We start from the raw sequence: 27,202 nt of genomic DNA on the forward strand, positions 1-27,202 counted from the left end.
TTGCATATTTAAAATAAAATACAATTAAACATTTAAAATAAAAATTTAATTTTTTGAAAAATAGATTAAAATGTTTTAAAGGGGCTAAAAATAACCTTACCTTATTGTACATGTGTTTTAATGTTTAAAATGAATGAAACAAAATATTTTAATGTCTTTTTTTTGACTCTTACACTGGTAAAAGCAGGCCTTACCCCAGAATTTCATGGGCATTCGCTAGGCAGAAGTTGGGCAAATAGCCCAACTGTCTGCCCACAGAGGTTCTTTTCCCAGGGATGCCACTACAGAGAATTTTTGCCAAATCTCAAGTTCTGGGTTTCAGCGCATGCCTAAACCCGTAATTTGCATGGCCCCTACGAGCACGTGTGCACCTCATACACATCTGTAGGGGCTGCAAATTAAGGCCCAATGTGCCGTTACACCACTTTTGGGTTTGCATTAATAACACAGTATCCCTGATGATGCTAAAATCAGACATTTTTAAAGAGAGAAAAAAACTTTTAAATATTTTATTTTGAAAATGCACAGAAACATGATCTCAACACTGAAAGGTATGATTTAGCACCACAACACAAATATACACTGCAAGACTCTACAAATCAAGAAATTATACACAAACGTATTAAATATGTACAACATATTCTAATAACTTAAAGACAAGTTTGCTACAGTCAAATTTCATTTATCAAATATTTTGTATGTAAAAATCTTACCCTTTAAAAATAAGGCACATTTAATTGTTAAGGTCAGTGCAGAGCAATCACTGGGCAAGTGTAGATGGAAACTTCCAAACTGTTCATACATCAACGGAGTGATTTGTTTTTGTACTTGTGGAATGTAGTGACAATTGATCCAAACAGGAATATGATGTGTTAAAATTTAAGACACCAGAGGTGTCTGTAATTATTATGTTGCAAACTTTTTAGGTGGTCCAGATTTCTGCAAGTTCACAATTAACAAAGTTTTCAGGTGCAACACTACAGTATGCAAGAGCAACTTGGGTTCAAAAAACAGGCAGAACTATACTCTTATTATCTTTAACTTCCACATATTTGTCCACCACATCGAGCAAGCAACAGTTACAAGAAGCATCTCAGTTTTATGGTATTACTGTATACAGTTACATTGTTTGCCAACATTATTTCTGAACAAAGAACCGTTAAACTAAGATTACCTCTTTACCTGTCTTGTCCCAGTACTATAACTACAATAGGTGTCTCCAGTGCAGAACACCTTTTACAGATTAAAAAAAAAACAAATAGCTTTGAACCCAATTACTCTTCCAGTCACTGCAGTGAGGAAATTGTCCAGACATCGTGTTTGCTCCAGAGTTAATCAGGTATTCTATGTCTGACCACACAGTGAATATACTCTGCACTCCTGACGAAATGAGTAAAGGGTGCCTTCCCCTTCATCTTTCAAATTCTAACTTAAGTGCCATTGTAAATTCCCATTCTTGACAACAATCTTAAAATTTACAATTGGAGAGATGAAGAATTTTGACTGCTCCAACTCTAAAATTCGCAATTTGAGGGTTGAAAAAATTATTTTTAAACTTAACTGCTTGAAGGCAACCAGGGAGAGGGGGGTGGGGGGCGGGGCGGGGAGTACCTCGATTCCAGTTTGTTGCTCGTTTTTGAAAGTTCTCTAAAGCAGACCCGCTGCAGAGTGTGACTAGTACATTTGGCAACAGTGAACGTAAACTGACAAAGCATCGTCATAATCATCAATATATATTTTTTTTTTAAAAGAGACTCCAAACAAATCACAGGGCACTTCAGAATCTTCTTATCCATTCAGCTTCCCAACTCATTTCTTAGCTGCTGACATTCAGAATCAATCTCATTTCAAAAAGATCTAAATTAAAATGAAAATTAAAAGTTGTAAAATGTTGCTTTTAATACGTGAGAGGACAACACATCAAGTAAACATAAATACGAAGACAGCAACATTAGGTAGTCAGAGAATAATGCTACGCTCTAACCGTAAAAAATATTCTGGATACCATTGTCTTACTTCTAAATATGTTCAAATCAAACAGCCCATCCTGCATTTTATAATTCTGCTAATTACTTCAACAAAACTGATGGCTAAACCATACAATAAACACCTACAAATTACAGCTGTTTGGAGTGTACATAGACAATATGAGATTGAATAAGTGGCAGGATATTAGTGTATTATTGGGCCCAAGTTTCGAGCCGCGCCTAGAACGGCGCAGTCCCGACCTGGACGCCCATTTTTCGCGCCACAAAGTGCGCCTAAAAAAACCCTCCAGATTCTCCAGCTCCCTGCAGGTCCTCTGGCCCTCGGCGCAGCGCCGCAGGAGCTATAGGGGGCGGAGCCAGGTCCCTGCGCTGAAAACAGTGCCGGGACCTCTGCACATGTGCGCTACAGTGGGCACGCATGTGCAGTGGCTCCAGGCGCCCAAAACTGTGTGGGAGGGGCCGAAGCACGCAGCCCCTAGCCCTGGCCGAATGGCCTCACTGGGGCTGCGTGAATAAGGCTCCTCCCACGGCCAGCTCCTGCTTCCTCCCGACCCGACTCGACTCCCGCTTCCCTGCCCCCCGTCTCCGGACCGGACCTGACACCGACCCGACTCCCGCTCCCCCCGACTGGACCCGACCTGACCTCCCTCCCCCCGACCTGACCTCCCTCTCCCTCCCTCCCCCCGACCCGAACCGACCTCCCTCCCACCACCCCCGCGACCCCGACCCGCGCTCCCCCCGACCCGACCCAATGCCACCTACCTGTAAATCTGGTGCTGGGGACGGGCCCTGCCCGAAGTCTCGGGCCCGGCCAGGCCCGGCCCATTCAGCCTCCCTTCCCCCTTCTAGTCTTTGCCCCCTCCCCCTTCTAGTCTTTCCCCCAACCCCATCTCCTTTCCCCCCCCTCTCCTTTCCCCCCCTCCCTCCTCCCCCTCCTCCTCCCCCATCCCTCCCTCTGCTCCCCCCCTCTCTCCCTCCTCCTCTCTCTGTCAGAAACATAGACACTGACAGAAAATGAGACACACACACAGACAGACAGAGAGATAGAGACACTGACAGAGACAAACTGGTGGGGGGTGGGGGGATATCCCAGCATGCTGTTGGAGGGCTCCCGGTGCTGCAGTCGGTAAGTAGAAAATGTTTTATTTATTGATTTTCTAAAAAAATTATTTATTAATTTTTTTGATTGATTTATTGGTTGATTTATTGATGTTTTTATAATTTATTATTGATGATGGCTCTTTATTTGTAAAACTGAAGTGTTTAATGTTTGTAAACTTTCCTTTAAACCTCCTCTCCCCCCATTCCCTACGCCTGATTTGTAACCTATGCCTGATTTTCTAAAGTTTTTTCGAGCGTACAAAAATCTTCACTTACTCCATTCTAAGTTAGTTTGGAGTAAGTTTTCACTGACGAAACTTTGAAAACAGGCGTAAGTGGCCGGACACGCCCCCTTTTGAAAAAAAAATTCTGTTCCAAAGTGAAACTGTTCTAACTGACTAGAACTGGAGCAAACTAAATGGCGAGAATTCCGATTTCTAAGATACTCCGTTCTACACCAGTTGCTCCTAAAAATCAGGAGCAAATCATGGCGAAACTTGGGGCCATAGTAACTAATTATGAGTAGACTGAGAATCAGGTTACTCATAGAAAGTAGAGTCAATCACAAGCAAGTTATCTGGCAGCACCACGGACCAATTTCTTGCATTGTACTCTCATTCATTTCAAGCAGGAGTTTCTATTAGAGATACCTTTTAAAATTAAATTGTTAAAGGATTGTTTAACAAACCTTCCCATTCACCGCCCCCCCCCCCCTTTTATTTGGTTCAGATAGAAAAGAGTTCTTTGGGGATCTAAATGGAGTCAATTTTCTGACCTTATGGGAGCAGTACCATTTCTTTATTTGAAGATGTACTTGACATCATAGGTGAGGAAAATAATATAGGCAAGTTCATCTTGTTGAAATGTGAGCATCTCAACAGTAACTACTGAATTTTTAACTTTTTATTTACTGAAACACACTTGAATATCCAATAGAAATCTCTTGCGAATCAGGCTAAGGAATAGAAAGCAGTGCTTACCACAAGACTCTCCACATTTTAGTACTATGAACCAAGCTACGTTTTTTGGATTGGTGGCACACACATAATATATAAGAGTACATCTTCATCTGAAAGATAGTTACTGCTCCTAAAGGGTGATTCATTTCTTTTTTTTGTACAAATGTTAAAGTTAAAAAAAAATGTTTCCTTTTACCTTTGAGTCATAATCAGACATAGCTTTCCTGACATTGTGGCCTCACCGGAATTGTAACATGTGCGCACGCACCCGGTGAGGCCTCGCAAAAGCCGGTTCTCGGCGTGCGATGTGCATGTGCCGAAAACTGGCTTTTCCGATCCATCAAGGTTTTTCCCGTACAGATCCTACACATCCCTGGGAGGAGAGTGGGAGAGAGAGAGAGAGAGAGAGAGAGAGAGAGAGAGAGAGAGTTTGTGTGTGTGGCGCGCTGGCAGCCTGTGGGTGGCTCCCTCAGCAACCACGCACACACTCACTGACTGACTGACAGCTGCTCCCAACCAATCGCCACATGCACACCCCAGCAGCAACCGAGCCCGCTTTGTGAAACACTGTTTAAAGCTACAGACCCACGGCACAGCACCCGACCAGCGCCTTGCACACTCAGAGATGGCACAGATAGCTTCAGACTGCAAAACTCATTGAGATTGCATTTCAAACTCACAGGCTGCGAAACTTTAAAAAAAATAAACCCTCCTCTCCTTCAGGCCCAACTAATGCCGAACCATGGATGTTTCCGGACCAGAGAGTCCCGGACCAGAGAGGTCCAACCTGTACTGCATAGTGATTGGGGTCCAGGCCCATATGACTCCAGCATGTACGTACAAACAAGACATCGCCCCATGTGCTGCGCAGCAAATCTAGACCTCGGACCAGAATCCTACATTCCTCTGGGATCACCAGGTACTTTCGCAGATTTTTTTGGGGTCGGAGCTGTTCGTACGAAGGAAGCCTCCAACTGCAATTCCCCCCCCACCCCCCGCCATTAAAAATTGAAGGGGGAGGAGAATGATCTGATAGTTAATTCAGCCCTTCATTTTTAACAGTTGAACATTGTCTTTTTTTTAAATCAAGGGCAAGATACACAATGTACAACCCAAAGGAGGGTGTTTTAGCATTATATATTAATACAACTTTACAAGGTTGTAAGAGCTTTCTTACCTTAAAATCTCTCTTTGTTTAAAGTTGTGGCTTTTAGTAGTCAGATAATTCAGAGTCCCTATAGTCAACAGGGAATAATTTCAGTCAGTTTTACCATTTTTTTTTTGTATAGAAATGAAAAGGTACTATAGCTTTAGAAATCTTACAATTGCATCTTTAGTACTAGTGGGTCTTCTCAATGGTTGTCTGAATGTTCACCAAGTCGCACTGCAGCCTACACGTGACATGGTTCACTCACTGCTTTAATCCAGCTAATAGATGATATAACTGACTCGAGGTAAAAATATTACACACCAGATACAGTAGATACAACGCCTTGAGATTTGCCTTAAATGTGTCCTCAAAATGCAATCAGTAGCTAGACTAAACTATGAAAAAACAAAAGGCTAAAAAGCGAACTCATATGAAACAAGGCACTCTCACAGAAACTGGAAAAGTATGGGCCATCAAGACCACAGACACAGAGATAGCTCAGTAGGAGGCAAGTGTGCAACTCCCTATCTGAAGAGCATAAAACTCTATGTTACAAAGAGACTGAGAAATTAGGGGAGTGAATTTGCCACCTGAAAGGTCTGGATTCTGCAGTTCCGATAACCTGTGATCATCTGTGATACGAACGTGACTATGTGAAGCGCTTAACACCAAAGAGACGAACTCTTTTAACGGCCTAGAAATTGCGGTGGGAGGCGTACCTCTGGAGTACGCTTCCGACCCACAAAACAATTCTTAAAGTGCCTCCAGGTGCCCAGGCTGTGACGAGTTGCAGTGTAAAGGCCTACGGATCCCAGAGACGCAGGCGGTTCGGAAGGTGTCCCTGGGATCACGTGGGCCCGGTCCTCCAACAACAAAAGGAGGAGTCCATTGCAATCATTTACAAAGGGAATCTCCTAATAATATGCAATGGAATCCCCAAATAATTATACAATTTACTGAATTCTAATAAATATAAATGTAGTGAATTGCAATTTTATTCATAAGTTCCCGCATTGCACCAACCTCAATAAAACTTTAATTTTTTGATAAATAATTTTAAACGTCTTAATCAGGGCCAATATTTGCATAAACTCATTTAAGGTGTATGTGCATAATTTGGAATTTTTTAAATGCTTTATTTAAGCCTTATATATACCCTTACGCTGATGAAAGCAGGGCCTGCATCTGCTTTTACCAGTTGTAAGAGTTGCATGGGCAATTGCTGGGCAGTTGTTGGCAAATAGCCCAACTCTATGCCAGCAATACCTATTTTTCAGGCAGTTCAAATGATCTGCCAAGGCATACCATGACAGAGCACAAGTTCCGGATTTCACACATGCGCAAACACACACGGAAATCCGGAAATTGCGGGGCCTTTCAAATGGATTACGACGGTGTTCTCCGAGAGCATGCAGTCACGGGGACCGCAATTTCAGGGCCAATATATGTCACTCAGAATGGTCAATTAAATTGAGGAGGCATCTTTGAAAATCAAGGATAAACGTGGCGTTGTTTTGACACAATTCAATTTTAGAAGCCAAGTGCAGTTCTGGGTGTCCTTCGTTCTCATTCTTTTATCGATAGACTCCTGATTGTAGGCTGGGATGTAAATACGTGATAGCTCCTTGACAAAGAGTTACAGGAAAGGGGTTAAGGACTGGACTGGTAAATATTTGTTGGGGTACCAATCCCCGTGTTAAAGAAACTCAGATATAAATATTCATAATATTATGTACTTACTATCTTACAAAATTTGCTTCAGAGGCAAACTCTTCCCAGTTTGTTCATACCCTCCAAAATTATTCCCAGTTATTTATATCATAAGGTATTTTTGTTTGATCGACCAAAAGTGGATTTGCAGTATTTGTTTAAGGTGCAATTATATTCATTGTTTATTCTTCCCTTATCCCCCAAATTTCCTTCTTTTTCAAGATTTTACAGTATTCTAAAAGATGTTTTCTTCCCAGAGTGGATTTATAGTTCTTGCTGAAGTTGTTGATGTAGAACTTGTTCAGTGAACTTTTCCTACCCTCGAGTCTCCACTGACCATACCTGGCATTCACCATAATTACAGCTTGGTTGACTGACAATAATGTCCAATGCCATCATCAAGACATTCCTTAAGAATCTACCTCTGGCCCCAGAGCAAACATTTAATCCCCCTTCACCAATAAAGAATTTAAAAACACATATCGCAACCATTAGCTCAGTATTTTAATTTAACGTCTTCAAAATAGTATAGAACATGGACATTTAAAAAATAAATTCTGCCGATTGTATCTCGGTCATTTGTAAATTCTTTGCCCGGTTGTCCTGCGACTACTATCGTCCCGCGACTACTATCGTCCCACCGGACCAGAGCAAAAACTACAACTCCCATGATGCAATCATCTCAAAATGGCAGCCAAAGACAATGTATAGAAATTCAGCAATTCAACCGAGTGGTTTTGTGGGGCTTGCTAATTTGTGAATGGTAGCTTAGAAGACTAAAAGAGGAATTTGATTTTCTGCTGGTTACACTTGGTGACTGACTGGTTTCTTGCTCCTTTTGATTCATTCACATATAGCCAGTGGAGATTTGATTGGTAATTTAGCAGATAGTTATTTTTGTGTCAATTAGAATTCGATGTCTTATGCTTTGAAGGGACTTGTTTTTGGGTCCAGTCAGATGACAGCAGAATCTTTTTTGGTCTTGTACTTTGTGCCTCTATGCGGTGTGACACCTCGGTGGCCACACTTTCAGGTGAGACTCTGTGGATGTACATACCACTGCAGGAGGGCGACGGCTGCGAAGTCAGGTCGCTGATTGCAGTGCGGACAGGCACAGCAGGAGGGGCGAAGGAGCGCAAGAGTTTGTAGATGGAAGTGACCGGGGCCCAGGAGAGGCGTGAGTCTGGGGTCCAGAAGGGGCAAGGGCCCAGGGGCAACATGGACCAGCCCACACTGCTATATGTGTGCGCGCTCGGTCCGTGCAGCAGAGCTGGTCTCCAGTTGTCTGGGGTAATCCTTGCCACTAAACCAAGACCTAGCTCTGTCAATCCCGTGTGGTGGCTGGTGTGCAACGGCCACTGCATGTTAAAAAAATTCAAGCACAGGCATCTTCCACCCTCCAAGATGTAGTTCTGGATCTGGAATATTAGGTCCTTCATTGAAACACATGTGAACTCATTCCCTTTTTGGCGTGGAAGCAAGTCATCCTCGCTTCGAGGGACTGCCTATGATGGCACAAGATGATAGACCATTCATTATATAGATACACAATATCATGTAGCATCCTCCCCGAATATTCCAAATTGATTTTTCTTTTCTTCCAATTTGCCTCCATCATTTATGAACCTTTGCCAACTAGTGCTTTCTGCACTCGGTGAAAAATACAATTAATTGTAACTCTTTGGTAATCACATGAGGGGAAGCATTAGGCATTTAGTTAAGACAGCGTTAGAAGCATGCCACAAAAACATGCAATTATGAGCACGGGTTTTACTGTTCTGCAAGAGAGGCCTGCATGGTAGGTTTTAGGAAATTATGACATGTTCATGCAGTGAAGATAGGTTGAAGAGTTAGAGCTAGAAGAGTTAGGTTCTCATTTAACCAGCTAACCTCCAAGGTCCCACCATCATCTTGATTTGAAAGATTACCATTCATATGAGGAACCTGAAATATGTAACAATCTGTGTTTGAAATCACATTTTACTGAAGGAGGTTAGAGGGGGAGAAAAGTGCACTTTACTACTAAGGTTGTTGCTTTTTCTCAGTAAAGTCCCAACAATGCCAAGTACAGTTTATATAGTCCAGCTCCATTCAAAGCTCATTCATAAATGCCACTTCAAATCTTTTGTGCAAGTTCATGCAAGACCGAAGATTTCACAAAAAATACTCAGTAAATTTAAATGAATGTGGATTTGAGAGTGAGTTAAACATTTGGATTTCAAGAATGTTAACTTAATTTCTGTAGATACAATTTTTCACATTGGATGAATTTCACCCTCAACCTTACATACATAGAAATTGCCTCATCGCTCTCAGGTAAACTGACCCTTTAAGTTTTTATACACTAATTCAGGTGATTGCTCCATAGTCCCCACCTAACTCTCCTCACTCAACAGCCTTAATTTGATGAAGAACCTTTGTTTTCACCTGTAGAAATAAGCAGGGACTCCAAATACCAATATAGCCATTGCCTAGAGACACTGACGCCAACCAATGAGATTGCACTATATGTCCATAGAACTAAAGTACAACTCTACAATATCCAAATCAGTGCAGATGCACAAGCTTTCAAAAAACAAAACAGCAGAAGACAAGGGTTTCTAATTCAGACAAAAAAAAGCCAATTAAAAACAAATCCAAAAATCACCTGATCTTAGCAAACTACAGTGCCTCCATTTGGATGAGTGAACTTGTGCTGAAAGGCCAGAGGCTCAGATCTACCCAAAGCACCAATAAAGAACTATATCAAGGTAAGACAATAAAGAGTATTTCATTTGTATAGCCTTTTTAATTAACCTCGAGTGCAAGTTTAAAATGCTTTGTTTCCCTTTGAACATTTCTACCTTCAACTACAACTGATTATAATTTCACTAGGTCTACTCACCATTTAAAAGTAATCTTAAAAACGGTGTGGAATAGGTAAAAAAGGACCAAGTTGGTGGAAAGAGCAAACTCTCTCTAAACACCCGTAAGGTTCATTAAAAATCAGTTTGTTTAAGTGTCTGTGCTGCACGATTCGATGATTCTAAGCTCACACTGATCATCTATTTGACTGTTGCTTCATTTAGCTCACAAGGTGGCAGTAAAACCTTGTGCTTCATTTCTATTGGGTCAGAATTTGCAGTAGCAGGGCATCGAACGACATCTGCAACTTACAACTCAAAAAACTGTTGCCTGCAAAGTTGCTGAAAGTGAGAGCTGATAACGGCGCAGCGAGGGAAACAGGGCATCTGGGGCCTGAGTGAACAGGGCAACCAAGTTTTGGAAATAAACACGAAGGACTGAGAAGGAGATTGAATTAGAGAGGGTGAAATCAATGTCAAATCAGATACATAAAGAGAACAAGAGGGGAAAGAAAGATAGGATTAAGAGAGAGAGAGAGAGAGAGAGAAACACACAGAAAGGAAAAGAGTTGCATTTTTTGTTGTTGACATTTTTAAAACCTCCCTGAAAAATTCTAAACCTGAAGGTTTTTTCTTGCAATAGTTAATTTTCAGTGCCAGAGAATTTGACTGGCAGTAATTAACAATTCTCACGCCATTGAAAGGGTACTTACACTACTAATTTCTAGCCCTAAATATCTGCTGTGGGTTTAGTTGGTATCCACCGCACAAATACAGCAACCTCACACCATTCAATCCATGTCAATGGCGAGGCAGACAGCGAGATGCTGTTTTCGCGAAGGTTAACAGCTGAGCGGCTCAACTCTGACAGCAACTTTTCTAGATGGGCATGTAACCACGCATCTGCTCCTCGCCTGAAGTTGCTGTAGCATTTACGCATAAATAACGGCGAGCACCATTAGCCTCACCGTCATTTTGATGGGAAAATCTGGCCCGCATTGTACTCAACAGTTTAATTGGGATATTCAAATTAACATGGTGGGAAGCTATACATTTTGACCTCAAAAAGTGTGTAAAAACTTGTAACATTTATAAATGGAGTGGTCATGGCTTTGAAAGCAGTGGGATTACATTTTTCTCCTCCTTTTTAACCACCTTAAATTGCACTACATGACCAGTGTCACACTGCTGTTATCATCTGCCTCGTGCTGCACTTCATTATAAAAAAGGGGGCAAATATCAAACTGCAATACCGAAACAATGATGTACAAGAATACCCCGGAAGCAATATGTACGGCTTTTTGAATCATCCACCACTATGGCAAGTAGCTGAACTGAAATTTCAAATTTATGGAAAGTAATTATTATGCACAACTAGCATAGAATTATTCCTGCCTCTTTCTCACAATTTCTGAGAAAATTAATTTAATTAGAAATTAACCAAGGACACACAAACAGTAAGCAATGAGGCAGACATTCAGGCCAATACAAAAAGTCAGAATAAACTAATATCTCCAACTCATTGCTAAAGCATGCTGTCACAGTTTTTGTTATAATTCAGACGGTAGAAGAATTGTGTACGATGAAGGTAATTTAATTTAAAGAAAAGTTTGAATTTCAGACAGTAATGCAGTCAATATTTTAATACCGTCGCTTGGGACCTAATCTCATCTGAAATGAATGATTCGATTTAAAATTTGTTGCAGCATGTAATGTACAAGTAGGAACACAGGACAAGAAATTGAGGCAGAACAGATTCCAACTACATGGTCAATGCATATTCAAGCCCTTAACCTCATCTGAATTAGTACTACTACTCCTAGCCTCTTTCTCACAATTGTTGGGAAAATGAAGATTTTAATTGGAAATGAACCAAACGTGCACACAAGACACCAAGCAGGGAGATTGGTAGGCAGGCAGGCAAACACTTGGGGAAAAACAGAAAAGTTTGACACAGAAGGCAAGAATAAAAAGGTAGCTCCACGCTGTATTTTTCTATAGTTTTTCAGATTTTAACTAGTTATGTAATGGTCAACATGGAGTCCCACATGGTCACAGAAATAATTGGCATGAAATTGGTCTTTATAGTGTTAGTGCAAAACCGTCAATAGCGAGTCGACCGCTCGCTTTACACTCCACCCGATTTTCTTTTCCATGGATTTCAATGGGGAAAATGATTAATCAGGGTGTAAAACGGACTGCCGACAACACGCTGTCGCCGAAGACCAATTCCACTCCCAAAATATTTAAAACAAGCTGAACACATGAGTCACTTGATAACTGGTTAAATACAGTATTGTCAGAATTTCTGTAGTGCACACTGGCATTCAAGATGGTTAACGAGTCACTAACTGTGCCGCTCAATCTTCCAGACTCATTTGGGGTGTAGAATGCAGCATTGAATATTCTTTGAATCAGGACATTTGGATTACTTCTGAAATGCAGTCAGTGTTCTATAGGCAAATACAACAGCCAATTCTCATACAGCAAGGTCCCATAAGCAGCAAATGCATGAATGAGCAGTTCATCTGTTTTAGTGGTGCTGGGAAGAACGTTGGTCAGGACATCACAATAATTCCCTGCTCTTTTTCAAATAGTGCCCTGGCATTTTTTTACATGTCCCTGAACAGGCAAACGGGGCCTTGGTTTAATGTTTCATCTGAAAGTTGGCATCTTTAATGATGCAGCACTTAGTACGGCACCGGTACTCTTATTTATAAATACAGGTACTGCAAAATGTAAAGGAACTAGGGCAGAATCCTGCAGACCTCCACTGCAACACTAACCCCAATTGAGCTTTTTCCATTTATCACCCCTTCCAGCATTCTATTGCTAAAACAATTTTCAGTCCAATTAGGCAATTTGCTGTAAATTCTATGAGCCCTAATCTTTCTAAGTCTCGTATGTGAAACGTTGTCCGACATCATGTGGTAATCCAAGTAAGGCCCTCATCAACCAATTTAGTGACCTCCTCAGGGAATCTCTGTAGATTTGTAAGATATGACCAAATTGCTTCTAAAATCCATACTGAATTCATGAATGGTGGTCAATGGAGGATTTTCAAAAAGTAAGATCAGCAGAGAAACAGATGTAAAATATGGGCAAGACCCTCAAACTTCCAGTTTGTTGAATTACATTCGCATTGAACGTTTCTGGTTATGTGCGACTTTTCCAACACAAATAATGTATTTTCACCGTTTTTCATGGATAGGAAATGCAAATTGCAAGTCAAAGCATGTGACCACAGTGATTGCTAACTTCCACTCTGCAAGTGTTTTCTCAGTATCAGATTCGCTATTTTGTTTAGATTTCTTCTCTTTGCATTTCCCAGACTTTTGTTTCCTCTGCTTCTGCAGTCCCTGCTGAGCAGAAACTGTATTTCCCCCATTTCCTCTTTCCTATGTTTAAAGTGTGAAGTACTAGGGGTGCCTTTGTATTTTGTAAATTGTGCTACAATGGTGGCCTGGTCTCCAGTCGTCCTGGTTCAACCCTTGCCACTGGATAAAGGCCTAGCTCTGTCGAACCCATGTGGTGGCTGATGTGCAATGGTCATCACACGTTAAAAAAATCCATGCACAGGCACCTGCACCTTCCACCCCTTCAATTGAAGTTCAGGACTGGAAAAGCAGGTCCTTCATTGAAACATCTTTGAACTCTCGTGGAAGCAAGTCATCCTCCTTCGAGGGACCACCTATAATGATGACTGGACTATATTAGCAGCAGTTTTAATCAACAGTTATGACTCCCTGCTTCACATGGTCTTCCCTGGAAGCATTAGGGTATTGTGCAAGAGATTTTGGAAACTGGACCAAAAACAGCTCTTCTCGATTTCTACATGACTACAATACTAAGCAGCTTATCTAAAGCTTGGATATCCATTAACATTGTACAACATTACAATGCTGTACACATTCTACTCCACTATCTATCCTCATTTTACCTTTGGGTAACATTTTTTAAAGTTTTTATCCCTATGGGCTTAGCGATCAGCAATCAACAAAAGCTGGCTTTCGGAGTAGAATATGCCAGCATTTTTTTTCGTTCAAATAGTTGTCGGGATTTGGAATGCTCTACCTAAAAAGGTGGTGGAAGTGGAATCCATAAATAATTTTAAAAAGGGAGGTGGACAGGTACTTCAGGAGGAGGAGGAAGCTACAGGTTTACGGACAAAAAGCGGAGATTTGGGACTAAGCACGACTGCTCTTTCAAAGAGGCATGAAAGGCCGAATGACCTCCTTCTGTGCTGCAAGTTTCTCATTTGGAAAAGTTTCAGCAATTTTAATAAGGTTTTCCTTACTATCCATTCAAATTGGATTCAAACTTGGTTTTAAAATGTAATGGGCAAACAGTACCTATAAGCTCTATCAGTAGGCAAAATCCATTCTTACTTCAGGCTGAGTAATAAGTAATCTACTTCTCTGTTTAGTCACACAATTCAAATGATCTGATAATTCACATTGTATTGCATTGCACTTTGCTGTGTTATTCGCATTGCTTAATTCAAAAATTATAGAATATGATCTACCTAATCACAACATTTATTTAAAAACAATCAATTCTAAAAATCATACCTATATTCCCCTAGAATTTAGAAGAATGAAAGGTGATCTCATTGAAATGTATAAAATTCTTCAAGAGCTGACAGGGTAGCTGCTGGGAGGATGTTTCCTCTGGCTGGGGAATCTCGAACTAGAGGGCATTGTCTCAGAATAAGGGGTCGGCCTTTTAGGACTGAGATGAGGAGAAATTTCTTCACTCAGAGGGTGGTAAATCTTTGGAATTCTCTACCCGAGGGCTGTGGATGCTCACTTGTTGAGTATATTCAAGACAGAGATCGATAGATTTTTGGATACTAAGGGAATCATAAGAACATAACATAAGAAATAGGAGCAGGAGTAGGCCATTCGGCCCCTCGAGCCTGCTTCACCATTCAATGAGATCATGGTTGATCTTCTACCTCAACTCCACTTTCCTGCACTATCCCCATAGCCCTTGATTCCTTTAATATTCAAAAATCTATTGATCTCTGTCTTGAATATATTCAATGACTGAGCCCCCACAGCTCTCTGGGGGAGAGAATTCCAAAGATTCACCACCCTCTGAGTGAAGAAATTTCTCCTTATCTCAGGTCTAAATGGCGGACCCCTTACTCTGAGACTGTGACCCCCTGGTTCTAGGCTTCCCAGCCAGGGGGAACATCCTCCCTGCATCTACCGTCAAGGGATATGGGAATAGCGCGGGAAGGTGGAGTTGAGGGAGATCAGCCATGATTTTGTTGAATGGTGGGGCAGGGTCGAAGGGCCTATTCTTGCTTCTATTTCTTATGTACCTATATGAGGGGATAAAAGCGAGCTATAGGTCAGTACTTCTATACCATGTCTGTGTGAGCGATAGGAGAAGGGGTATAGTGTTTGGAAATAGCAACTATGGGAATACGAGGTCAATCTGAAAAGGTCAGTTAGTTTTCAAACACCCCTTGAGCAAAACAAGACCGTAACTTTCTTTAATCAGCAGTCTCTTACCCATCGTTCCAGTTTTCATTGGCTGCTTCTTCAGCCACCAGGTTTTCATACTCATTTACAGCGTACCTCTCCCAGTCGGTCATTTCTGGTCCATCGTTCTCCACATCTTGCTGCAAAGGAAAGATTGCAATTGTCGAGGTGTCACAAGTGTTGTGTTTAGTATGACTGCGCACATATATGCACGCAACTTTAAAAACAGGTTATTACAAAATTTGCCCATACTTTGCACGCAATTTAATTGTTGGTCTGTAATCTCCTCTGCACTGATCATTGATGTCAGCTATTGTAAAGTTACTCAATTGACAGACACTTTTGCTTAGGCATCTTAAGATATAATCGGGTATGCTCTGATCCAATATTATTTGGGAAATTGGAAATTCCGCTTAGCACTTTTTAGAAACCTTGTAAAATAAAAAACCTTTAACTATTATTGGTTTGAAATGCTTTGCTGGTCTTTCCAGTTATGTGAAAAAGCTATATGATTATTTTTTAAATCTTGTCTTCAAATAAAATAGCTATCAAGAATAACAACATTTTAAGAAAATAAATGGACCCTAAAGTCCAAGGTCAGGTGGATTTCCCGTTCACCCACTGAGTTCCTGGGAACTAAAATACCTGGAGTAGAACCCCAGGTCTGCCTTTGAAATATGGTGACTCATAATAGTTGATCCTAAAAAGAGAATTAGGATGACCATCAGTATGTGATAAAGATGCCCATTACTGCAATGATGGGGATGAGGGAGCAGCGATTCTCTCCTCTAATCTTACGTCAGAGAAGGAGCTTGTACATTCCTCAGACCTGGAGGCTCGCTCAAGAATGGATAGGGCCAACGGGGTAAGGGATTCTTCCCAAATGTAAATGTCTACTTTCACAAGAGGGGTGTTTATGCCTACAAGTACATCGTACTCCTATTGGTCCTGCGGCAGCGGATTCAGAGGTACGAGGCTCAGCATAAAGTCACAGTTGTTCCAGAGATACTGGACTAGTGGCAAAGTCTCCTCAGTGCCAAGAAGTCATCAGTGTAATGTAGTGCCAGGTGGTCTCCATTAATGCTGACAGTGCAATGATGCCACAACAACAACTTGTCTTTATGTAGCGCCTTTAATGTAGTAAAACACCCCAAGGTGCTTCATAGCAGTGTTATAAGGCAAAACAAATAAATTTGACACCGAGCCACACAAGAAGAAATTAGGGCAGGTCAAAAGAGGTAGCTTTTATGGAGCATCTTAAAGGAGGAAAAAGAGGTAGATAGGCAGAGAGGTTTAGGGAGGGAGTTCCAGAACTTAGGGCCCAGGCAGCTGAAGGCACGGCCACCAATGGTTGAGCAGTTATAATCAGGGATGCTCAAGAGGGCAGAATTTGAGGAACGCAGCTTTCTAGGGGGGGTTGTAAGGCTGAAGGAGATTACAGAGATAGGGAGGGGCAAGGCCATGGAGGGATTTGTAAACAAGGATGAGAATTTTAAAATCGAGGCATTGCTTAACCGGGAGCCAATGTAGGTCAGCAAGCACAGGGGTGATGGGTGAATGGGCCAGAGTGCGAGTTAGGACACGGGCTGCCGAGCTTTGGATGACCTCAATCCGAGACTGGTGTTGCATAGTGACAGCCTGGGAGTGGTGCCGCGAAGAGTCATAGGGATGAGTGTTAAGCATTGCCAGTTTCATCCCTAAACCTGGTCTTTTCAAGTGATTACCAAACTGAAGCCACTGACAGATGGCAAGATCCTATGGTGGTCAGTGCTGATGAGGACGCAGTACTGGAAACTCTCTTTATAGTTTTGATTGTTTGTCTTGCTTCATGCAGGTTAAGTGGAATCTATATCCTTATGGATATGTTTAGATAAGTTGAGGTATGTAGTGTAGAGGAAAGTGCTATAGCATCATAAATATAACAATTACCCTCTGCATAGAAAATGGGTCCTTCTGCTCATGCTCCAGATACTTGTCGATGTTGAAAAGGGTGTCAAAAAATACATTTGCCATCTTGCATTTCTTTAGGTCGTGTAGTGTGATTTTTCCTGTGTAAATAAATGGTCAGTTAATTTCATAGAAATGACGACCTCATTTTGACAATTCAACAACAACTTGTATTTATATAGCGCCTTTAACGTAGTGAAATGTCCCAAGGCGCTTCACAGGAGTATTGCGAGATAAAAATTTGACACTGAGTCGCATAAGTAGAAATTAGCGCAGGCAAGGTATGTTTTAAGGAGCGTCTTGAAGGAGAAATGAGAAGTAGAGGGGCGGAGAGGTTTAGGCAGGGAGTTCCAGAGCTTGGGACCTAGGCAACAAAAGGCACGACCACCAAGTTAAATACTTTTATTTATGCTCTCCAGGTGGCTCAAAGTTTTCCCAGGGAGTGCCAGAAGGAAGTGTTGAATTGCCCCCGGTGTGGTGTGTGCGGAGTTACTGGATCTCAACAAGGTGGCAACAGGCATACTACAGTCAACATGGTACACTTGGAATAGAGGTGGGGAGGAGAAAGCAACCAGGTCACCATTTCTAGATTGCTGTCCAGTGACCCCAACTGGAAAGTTCAAACACATAAACTTCAGGCGTGGATAGGGTCAGGTTCGGCTGCGATTCCCCGATGGTTAAATGGAGGAGCGGGGGAAAATTAGCAAGAAAAAATATTTATGAATGTACGGATTTCATTTTGCATTGCCTACACAATAACATTTAGGTAATATCACTTGGATAGTTATGAGATTAAGTTAAAACAAATCTGACCCTCAGACTGCTTGCAGGTTCATACAAATAACAGTCTTGCTCGGTCAGCTGGTTTTACTAGTTCTCAGCTTTTGCAATGATGCTGAAACAAACACTAATACTGTATTATATTACTGTGATGAAAAGCTACTCAAACTGCAGTAATATTAAATCTAAAATAGCCATCCACTCGTGCACACTTTCTGCAAGAGTTATAGGATAGCAATTAAGAGCAGGAAACTGCTGAGTCTGGTTATAGCATCCTTATTACAGCCTTGCTGAGATATCCTGAAATTGAAGAGTGGAAGAAGTTTTACTCTTCATCCAACTACTGAACAGCGGAGTTGGAAAGATCAATGTCGACAATGGCGGAAAGATATCATGCAGCACAGATATCCTGCAAACTGATGAGCAAGTGAGCACACACAAACACAAAGAGAACCTTTATCTCCTTCAATCCAACAGAATTTGGACCAGAAGTCAACACAATGTTACTGAATGCATCATACATGTAGGCAATAATAAAAGCTTCATATTAGAGTTTACTTTGTAAGCTGAAGAAACAGAAGTATTTACATCAAACCCACAAACAGGATTGGACTTTGAATTTAGGTTACTATTGAATGATTACCTTCACATTCTGGCTTAACAAGATCAAGCAATTGACAAAGGCAGTCCTCAAAAGGCAATGGCTCAATAGACATGCACTCTAGCTTTTTGCACTGGTCCTCGTAGAAATAGTTCAGTTCGTACATAGACAGCACACCATCTCCATCAAGGTCCATACAGCGGAACCAGTACTCAATACTGTCAGGGCGGAAAACAATAGATAAGGGCATTAAGTCACTAAAGGTAAAACTAGATGCCAGCATGCACAACAGATACAAGATGAAATGAGTTTCGATGGGTCTTTTCTCAGCATGGCTTTTCTAACATTCTAAGATAGAAAAATCTAAATAGAAGCAACTGCTGGCATATTTTAATTTGAATGTAGAACCTCAGGTTATTTAAAACATCGTTGTAGATCTAGCTCGAAGCCAACACAAGTGCATCACTTCCGACTGCTTTTAAATTAATGCTGATCCCAGTTAATTATCCCATGCATTATCCCACTTTCTCTTTACACATTCCCTTTCCCTCCCTCCATTCTGAGCAGGTAGCTTCCTCCTCAGAAACTTTTACTGGCAGGTTACAAAGCAGCTATGGCAGATGTGCACAAAAATGGGTCATTATAATAGGAACTGTAGGCGTTAGTTTAGTACAAAATCCTTCTACATGACAAAGACAAATGCTGAAAAGGCATAGCAGGTCATGCAGCATCTGAAAGATAGGCAAGTTAATTCAAGAAGCCTTCATCACAACAGTCCCACCTAAAACATTAAACCGTCTTGCACTTTAGGATGTTTACCAACCTTCAAGTGCCTTTCTAGCATTTTGTATTTTTGCACAATTAAACTATGATTATCCACCATTATTTGAACTCGCACTTATGCGCATGTTTTTTTTTGTTGCTTGACTGCATTGCAGGAGTAGCTTTAACATAGAAACAGGAGTAGGCCATTCAGCCGCTTGAGCCTGGTCTGCCATTCAGTTAGATCATGACTGATCTGTACCTCAAACTCCATTTACTCACCGTTGTTCTATACTCCTGGATACCCTCACCAAACAAAACTATATCAATCTCGGTCTTGACAGCTTCACTTGTCCCAACATGCACAGTATTTTGGGGGAACAGTTCCAGATTTCCACTACTATTTGTGTGAAGAAGCGCTCCTTGATTTTGCTCCTAAATGGCCTCGCTCTAATTTTAAGATTATGCTCTCTTGTTCTGGACTTCCACACCAGAGGAAATCGTTTATCTGCATCTACCCTATCGAATCCCTTTATCATATTAAACACCTTGATAGATCGCCTCTCAATGTTCTAAACTAAAGGGAATACAAGCCAAGTTTATGAAACACTTTGTGCTGTTCACCTTCCAAGGCCAATACATCTTGCCTGAGGTTCGGTGATCAAAACTGAACATAGTGCTCCAGATGGGGTCTGGCCAAGATTCTGTACAACTTCATCACTTTTCAATTCCAACCCTCTTGAGATAAAGGCCAATATTCCATTAGCCCTTTTAATTACTTGTTGTACCTGGGGCACCAGCTTTTAGTGATTTAACCTCTGAGCGTTGACTATTATATAATTAATACAATCGTTTCATCTGGTTTAGACTAATTTGCGCAGCCTATTAAAACATGCAGATTAGCACCAGTATAGGTCAAAATGTTTTTTGTTAAATGGTTGCTAATTGTGCTGATTAAGGGCTGATGATCAATGATTTTAGTCAAAGGGCTGCTAAAAATATATCTGCACTGTCCCTGAAATTAAAATTCTTGTGCTACTGCTGGAGTCTCTATCGACCAAGTTCTGATGCTCTGCTGCCACAATATGCAGCTGATGCATAACATTTAGAGGTAGAAATTCTGGCGTGTGGGGGATTAGAGGCCAGAGAGGAAGGGAGATTGGAGATCAGGGGGGGGCGGCACTGGTGATTGGAGGGGGTGGGGGGGGCATGCTGGTGATCAGGGAGGCAAAAGAGATGGAAGAAGCGGCAGCTCACGTTCTTTAAATGTGGGACCAGAAGGAGCGCTTCTGTTCCTCGCGAGCTCCACATTCAATTGAGTTTATTTCAAAAACCTACCTTGTTGCATGGTTTAACTGAATACAGCCTCAGGGGAAACCAATCTTTCAGTGGGGGCTTAAAATAGGAGTTAGGCCCCTTATTTGCACATGCAAAAGGGGAAGAACTGTACAGTGGTCAGCTATTCAAGTGAGTGGAAGAGCTTCTTATATTCTCTTGCATTCTTTTCAAGTCTTTTGCTAGTTTGAGAACATTAAAAGATTCTGAAAGAAAGAATATATATGTTCCTCCTTATAAGCAGCCTCTCAATTCACCAAACAACTAATCAGTGCACTCATTTCGATAGAAGCTCAATTTGCCTCCAGTTTCTATCATCTTCCAAGGAAGTCTTCGCCAATATGGCCAATAATTGAGTTCTCAATATATTTTAAATTCCCATGTGTTTGTTTTTTATTGTAATTTATGCAAATAAACAATTCTTAATGACTGTAGGATAATAAATCCAGATCAAGCCAAAGAAATGAAGTAGAAAAATAGACGCTGCTGCTCTAACACATAAATAAGATCAACATCTTCTTAATGGGGAAGGAAATAAGGTTTGTATTATTCGATTTATAAATATTTAAACTGGAATACTTCGTAAGTAAGTCCAGATACAAAGTCTCATTAAAATACTGTAACTGCATCCAACGCTCAGTGTTGGGATGCTTTAAAAACGATCAAGCCTCACATTTTATTCTCCTTCAGTTAAAAATTCTGTAAAAGAAAATGTGATCAATTGCAACCTTTGTCATCACACACACACAGATTTTTCACCTGGTTGACGTCGTTTTGTCTTCTTCTGAAATCAAAAACCACACAAAGTCTGCATAACCAATTTTTCTGTCTTTTGGAGCTTTTTTGTGCCTGTAAATTAAGCAGCAGATTTTTAAGTTAGTGCTGAACTCGCTGCATTTACAACTTTATATGAATAATTTCTTCTTGCACGGGTCATGTGCAGCACCAATTTCTTGTTGTGAAACATTATTTAATATCGGCCCATAATTTGCTGAGAGAGGGCATCAAACATCGTTTGCCGTAAGTCAGACATGTCCGTGCAAATTTTTGCATGACAAGTTGCTACAAGCGTGAGCTGATAATGTTGCAGTGAGGCAAACGGGGCATCTGGGACGTCCAGTGAACAGGGCAAGCAACTCTATTTTTTTATGCAATCAGATTAAAGGATTCGCACAAATGGGAACTTTCAAACAAACAGTTAAACATACCAACACTCCGCAGATATCAGATAAACATTTAAAACCCTGAGTGAAGCAACTGCATAATGAGGGTGTGAAAGAAAAAAAAAGTCATTGCAGTTACTGAGTGGACCGTCCATTTATATCAGAGCTCGTAGATTTAAAAAGGATTACAATTTAAAGAACACAAAGGGGCCGAAATTGCCTTCAGCGGGAAATTGGGGAATTATGAGGTAATTTACTGCCCGACGGGAGTCAGAGGGAAGAACTGGAAAATTCAGCTCTTTAACTCGGACACCGCCTCCTGCTGTTTGAGGCAGTGTAGGGTAGGTTTGCACGGGAGCGGGGTGGTGACCACATCACTTAAAGTGGAGGGACGCTGCAAGGCCAACGTGGAGCCCACTGGGCCTGGCACCCAAGGTGCTGTGCTGGGCTGCCTGTTGGCGGCCCGGCCGAATCTGCGGAAGCCATTGTAGGGCCGACTTAGGAGTTGGCCGATAATTAAAACAAAATGCCGAGCGCGGCGGTGCGCTCTCTCCTTTAAGGGCAGGGCCTCCCAGCCATGGAAATCTGTCAGTGGCACCGACTGCCGAAGGCCGTGCACCCACGGGGAAATTTCCCCTGCGGGGCGGAAAAGAGGTCATCATTCCTGGCGGGTCGGAAACACAGGGCGCAGCAAAAACCCGTTCCTGCCACCCCTGGCCCGGGGGCAATTCAGGATAGGTTGGCCCCGCCGCCTGCTCCCAGGCAGAAAGGCCTTACTGCCCCGTTAGAGGCAGTAACAGGCTTTAAAGAAGGGGGAAATTTCTTCCGCCCCCCCATCAAATTATTTTGTCCCTTCCCCTGACTGTAAAGATTAGTATAAACTCCTGAAATACTTTAACACTCCCAAGACAGTTTTCGCCTCCAGAGGCATTGGATTACATTCAAAAATTAAAAGCAATGCTGACTGTTACAAGCACCACTGTGGACACCTCTTGCGGCTGGCACGAGGAGGTGGTGGTACAGACGGGATGATGTAATCCCGCTGAGCCTGCTCTTACACCCTCTCCTGCCTCCTCAATGTCAAAAAGATACAGACGTGCAGAAGAAATGAGGCAGACGGAGAAAAAAAGTGATTCAGGCCAGGTTCATGATCTGGAAAACTCAGACCATAGAGGGGTCGATAATTCCTTGCATTTCCCTAACCCCCACCCGCCTAACAGGCAGCCAAGACACACCGCTATTAGCTCGGGCACCCACTGGCAGTATGCAAGTTGCCTCAACCCTGGAACTCTGGGGAGATCAGTTAGCAACTGGGTTCTTGGTGGGACAAAAGTGCTGCTCAGTCACAGTTACGTGGTGGAATGGGATTATAGGTTTTCAGGCCCCATGAAAATAGGAGAATCTTTAATTTTATCATTGAATAGGGGGTTTGATTAAAAATCAGTGCTCTGTTTTAGAACAAAATGCAGATCTAAGGACTGCCAAAATTGTAAAAGAAATGCGATCATAAAAGTTGTTCTACAGCTACTCGCGATAAAGTAATATTTGGGACATTTTATTTTAAAGCAACTATATAAATGCAAATTGTTGTTGGACTGCTCTCTTGACTTGAATCTAAAAAGATTTGCAAGCTTTACCTCGTAACTGCTCCGGAGAAGATTCTTTCTATCATTCTACCCGATATCGCTGAAAGTAAAAGGGGAAACATAATTCATATTACAATCCCAGCACGCCCTGAAAAATGGAGAAATTACTTAAAACATTACTTATAGATTGTTCTAAATTGGAGGTGCTGAGGGGCATGCTTTCACTAGGATATGCACCAACTATTTCTGTGACATTACAACGCACTTTCACTTAAACCTACTTCTGCTGCAAAAAAATCTAATTTGTAGCCATTTCAAACCAAATATATTTGGCATTAATTTATTGATTCTATCACACTAAAATACTTGCGTCTCCCAATGGAGTTCCAACTACAGGTAGAAATTTGATTTGAAAAAGTTGCCCAGGGTTATCATAGCTGTTAAAGGCTGATCAAAATCTGGTTTAAATATTTTTGAGTTACTAAGGTGACATATTTGTGATCATGGACAGATGTCCAAGATGGACTGAATGGATTCCCTCATTTTCTATCTATCTTGTGAGCGTCACAGGAAGAAATCAAAATAAATTAACCCAAAAGAATTAAGTCCACAATGCAAAATGGGTGTCACAACCAATGAATTCTATGATGGCTGGGGTCTTCCACTTGTGCATTTAGCAGCCTGTGAATTTACCTACTCATCCCATCCCCTCCCCTACCCCCACACCATTCATTTTAAATGATCAGGAAAATCGTAGGCCGGGGAGAAAACCCCAGCCTACATACCCAGGTTTTGTAATGATTTTCTAGATGAGTTTGTAGAAAATTAAATGGAGGCGCGACAAAATGGCAGCTTCTAAAATTACGGGGATGACTTCTATGGGGGGGGCTCTCCTGCTTGTCCGCCTTAACTTCTGCCAAAGAGATGCGGAAATCCTCGAAAAACAATGCCAATGCCATTTATTAAGGGTTTCCGAAGCTCTGCTGCCGATGTTACAGCAGCCGATCCGGAGAACCTCTGTAGAAATTCATCTCCAATGTCCTTAATTAAATGTACACCTCAAGTGAATCAATTCACAATAGAAGCTAGTCTGATTAGTGAGGTAAAATATAGTGAGCAGCAAATGGATTTAAATTATTGGCGTCAACAATTTTGAGTCATCATTAGTTTACTGCCCAAGTAATCTGCCGACATGAGGTAACAGACAGCTAACTAAACACTGTACACTACGTGGACTGTTTTGGGGCAAAGGCTGGTATAAATGCTTGGGGAGCTCTAATTTATCTCAGGCTGATTGATTCTCAACAGTTCGAACATTGATGGTCAAGATTCACAATACATTGTTATGACAGTTAGCCTCAGAAGTGACCATTAGTGAATAATGAAATATTCTTTAAAACTCCTCGAATGTCTTTTCAACTAAAATAATGATGAACAGGATTCTCAATGAATGATTTTGCACTGATAGAGAGCTATAGAAAAATGTTCACTGACTTAACTTCTTCTCCTGTGATATTCATAGAATGAATGGAATTTGTCCCATCACATGTGGATTAAATATATTTTTTTATAAACATGAAAATTATTACTGAAGGGCTGTGATTTAATTACAATGTGTTTGCCTTGACAAAATAAGCAAGATGAAAAACAGGTAGTAGAATACAGATTTTTGTGCTGTGGATAGGTTTATGTTCCATTGCATAAAAGGAGGCCGATTTTAAATACTTTTCCCAGATAGCTGTTCACCATTTATTTATGCATGGTCTGTCATTTGAAACATCAAACAGCTGACTCTTAATGACCTGCTACTTCATGTTGCATGTCATACCATCATCATTATGTCTTGCCAGGTCCTTCTGATCAATGTAGAGGTCATGGTCAGTGTCGAGTTCCCAGAATTTACAATAGATCACATAAAAGTGCTCATAGGAGAAAAAATCTGTGAGCTGATTAATGTCCTCCTCCTCTTCCAATAAGGCGAGGGTCTGTGAATTAAAAACATACCCTCACTTTAGAATTCATACAAATTATTCAAAAAGCAATTACTCCAACTCCTACATTTGCAGATGGCTAACCTTCAGCTGAGGGCAAGTTAAATTAGTAAACCTTTAAATTTAAAGTTTTTAAGCTACGTTTCCTCCATTTATACTTTGTGTGTTGAAGCTTGCCTTATTTCAAAGCAAATAGCCAAATTTGTAAACCTTTAACTTTGGCTCAGAATTGCACAATCTTCACACTTTGTGTAAATCTAATTTTATACGCTGACGACACCCAGCTCTAACTCAGCACCACCTCTCTCGATCCCTTCACTGTCTCTAAATTGTCACACTGCTTGTCCGACATCCAGTACTGGATGAGCAGAAATTTTCTCCACATTAATGATTTAGACGAGGGGATTAAATGTAGTATCTCCAAATTTGCGGATGGCACTAAGTTGGGTGGCAGTGTGAGCTGCGAGGAGGATGCTATGAGGCTGCAGAGTGACTTGGATAGGTTAGGTGAGTGGGCAAATGCATGGCAGATGAAGTATAATGTGGATAAATGTGAGGTTATCCACTTTGGTGGTAAAAAGAGAGAGACAGATTATTATCTGAATGGTGACAGATTAGGAAAAGGGGAGGTGCAACGAGACCTGGGTGTCATGGTACATCAGTCATTGAAAGTTGGCATGCAGGTACAGCAGGCGGTTAAGAAAGCAAATGGCATGTTGGCCTTCATAGCGAGGGGATTTGAGTACAGGGGCAGGGAAGTGTTACTACAGTTGTACAGGGCCTTGGTGAGGCCACACCTGGAGTATTGTGTACAGTTTTGGTCTCCTAACTTGAGGAAGGATATTCTTGCTATTGAGGGAGTGCAGCGAAGGTTCACCAGACTGATTCCCGGGATGGCGGGACTGACATATCAAGAAAGACTGGATCAACTGGGCTTGTATTCACTGGAGTTCAGAAGAATGAAAGGGGATCTCACAGAAACGTTTAAAATTCTGATGGGTTCAGACAGGTTAGATGCAGGAAGAATGTTCCCAATGTTGGGGAAGTCCAGAATCAGGGGTCACAGTCTAAGGATAAGGGGTAAGCCATTTAGGACCGAGATAAGGAGAAACTTCTTCACCCAGAGAGTGGTGAACCTGTGGAATTCTCTACCACAGAAAGTTGTTGAGGCCAATTCACTAAATATATTCAAAAAGGAGTTAGATGTAGTCCTTACTACTAGGGGGATCAAGGGGGTATGGCGAGAAAGCAGGAATGGGGTACTGAAGTTGCATGTTCAGCCATGAAATCATTGAATGGCGGTGCAGGCTCGAAGGGTTGAATGGCCTACTCCTGCACCTATTTTCTAAGTTTCTATGTTTCTAAATATTGGGAAGACCAAAGCTATTGTCTTCGGTCCCAGCCACAAACTCCGTTCCCCAGCCAACTCCATCTTTTTCCCCGGCATCTGTCTCAGGCTGAACCACACTGTTCGCAACCTTGGTGTTGTATTTGACCCCGAGATGCGATTCCGACCACATATCCGTTCCATCACTACCACCTACTTCCACCTCCGTAACATCGCCCGACACCTCTCCTGCCTCAGCTCATCTTCTGCTGAAACCCTCATCTATGCCTTTTTTACCTCTAGACTTGACTATTCCAATGCACTCCGGGGTTGGCCTCCCATCTTCCACCGTCCATAAACTTGGTCATCCAAAACTCTGCTGCCTGTATCCTAACTCGCACCAAGTCCTGTTCACCCATTACCCCTGTGCTTGCTGACCTACTTTAGCTCCTGGTGAAGTAACGCCT

General features: G+C 41.7%; 1 protein-coding gene across 3 annotated transcripts in view; it reads right to left on the reverse strand.

Moving 5' to 3' along the window:
• Positions 1-531: 531 nt before the first annotated feature.
• Positions 532-27,202, reverse strand: part of ppp2r3b (protein phosphatase 2, regulatory subunit B'', beta) — a 159,203-nt gene continuing 132,532 nt past the window's right edge. For all 3 annotated transcript variants that reach the window (XM_070892498.1, XM_070892499.1, XM_070892500.1), the window contains 8 exons: positions 25,246-25,402; positions 23,469-23,517; positions 21,428-21,517; positions 18,614-18,789; positions 17,173-17,291; positions 15,274-15,383; positions 5,226-5,283; positions 532-1,857 (listed from right to left, as the gene is read on the reverse strand). In XM_070892498.1, the coding sequence (XP_070748599.1) occupies positions 5,259-5,283; positions 15,274-15,383; positions 17,173-17,291; positions 18,614-18,789; positions 21,428-21,517; positions 23,469-23,517; positions 25,246-25,402 (726 nt within the window). In that variant the 3' untranslated portion in view covers positions 532-1,857; positions 5,226-5,258. The remainder of the gene's footprint in view (positions 1,858-5,225; positions 5,284-15,273; positions 15,384-17,172; positions 17,292-18,613; positions 18,790-21,427; positions 21,518-23,468; positions 23,518-25,245; positions 25,403-27,202) is intronic.

The sequence above is a fragment of the Pristiophorus japonicus genome, chromosome 10 (assembly GCF_044704955.1).
Source record: "Pristiophorus japonicus isolate sPriJap1 chromosome 10, sPriJap1.hap1, whole genome shotgun sequence".
NCBI classification, from domain to species: domain Eukaryota; kingdom Metazoa; phylum Chordata; class Chondrichthyes; family Pristiophoridae; genus Pristiophorus; species Pristiophorus japonicus.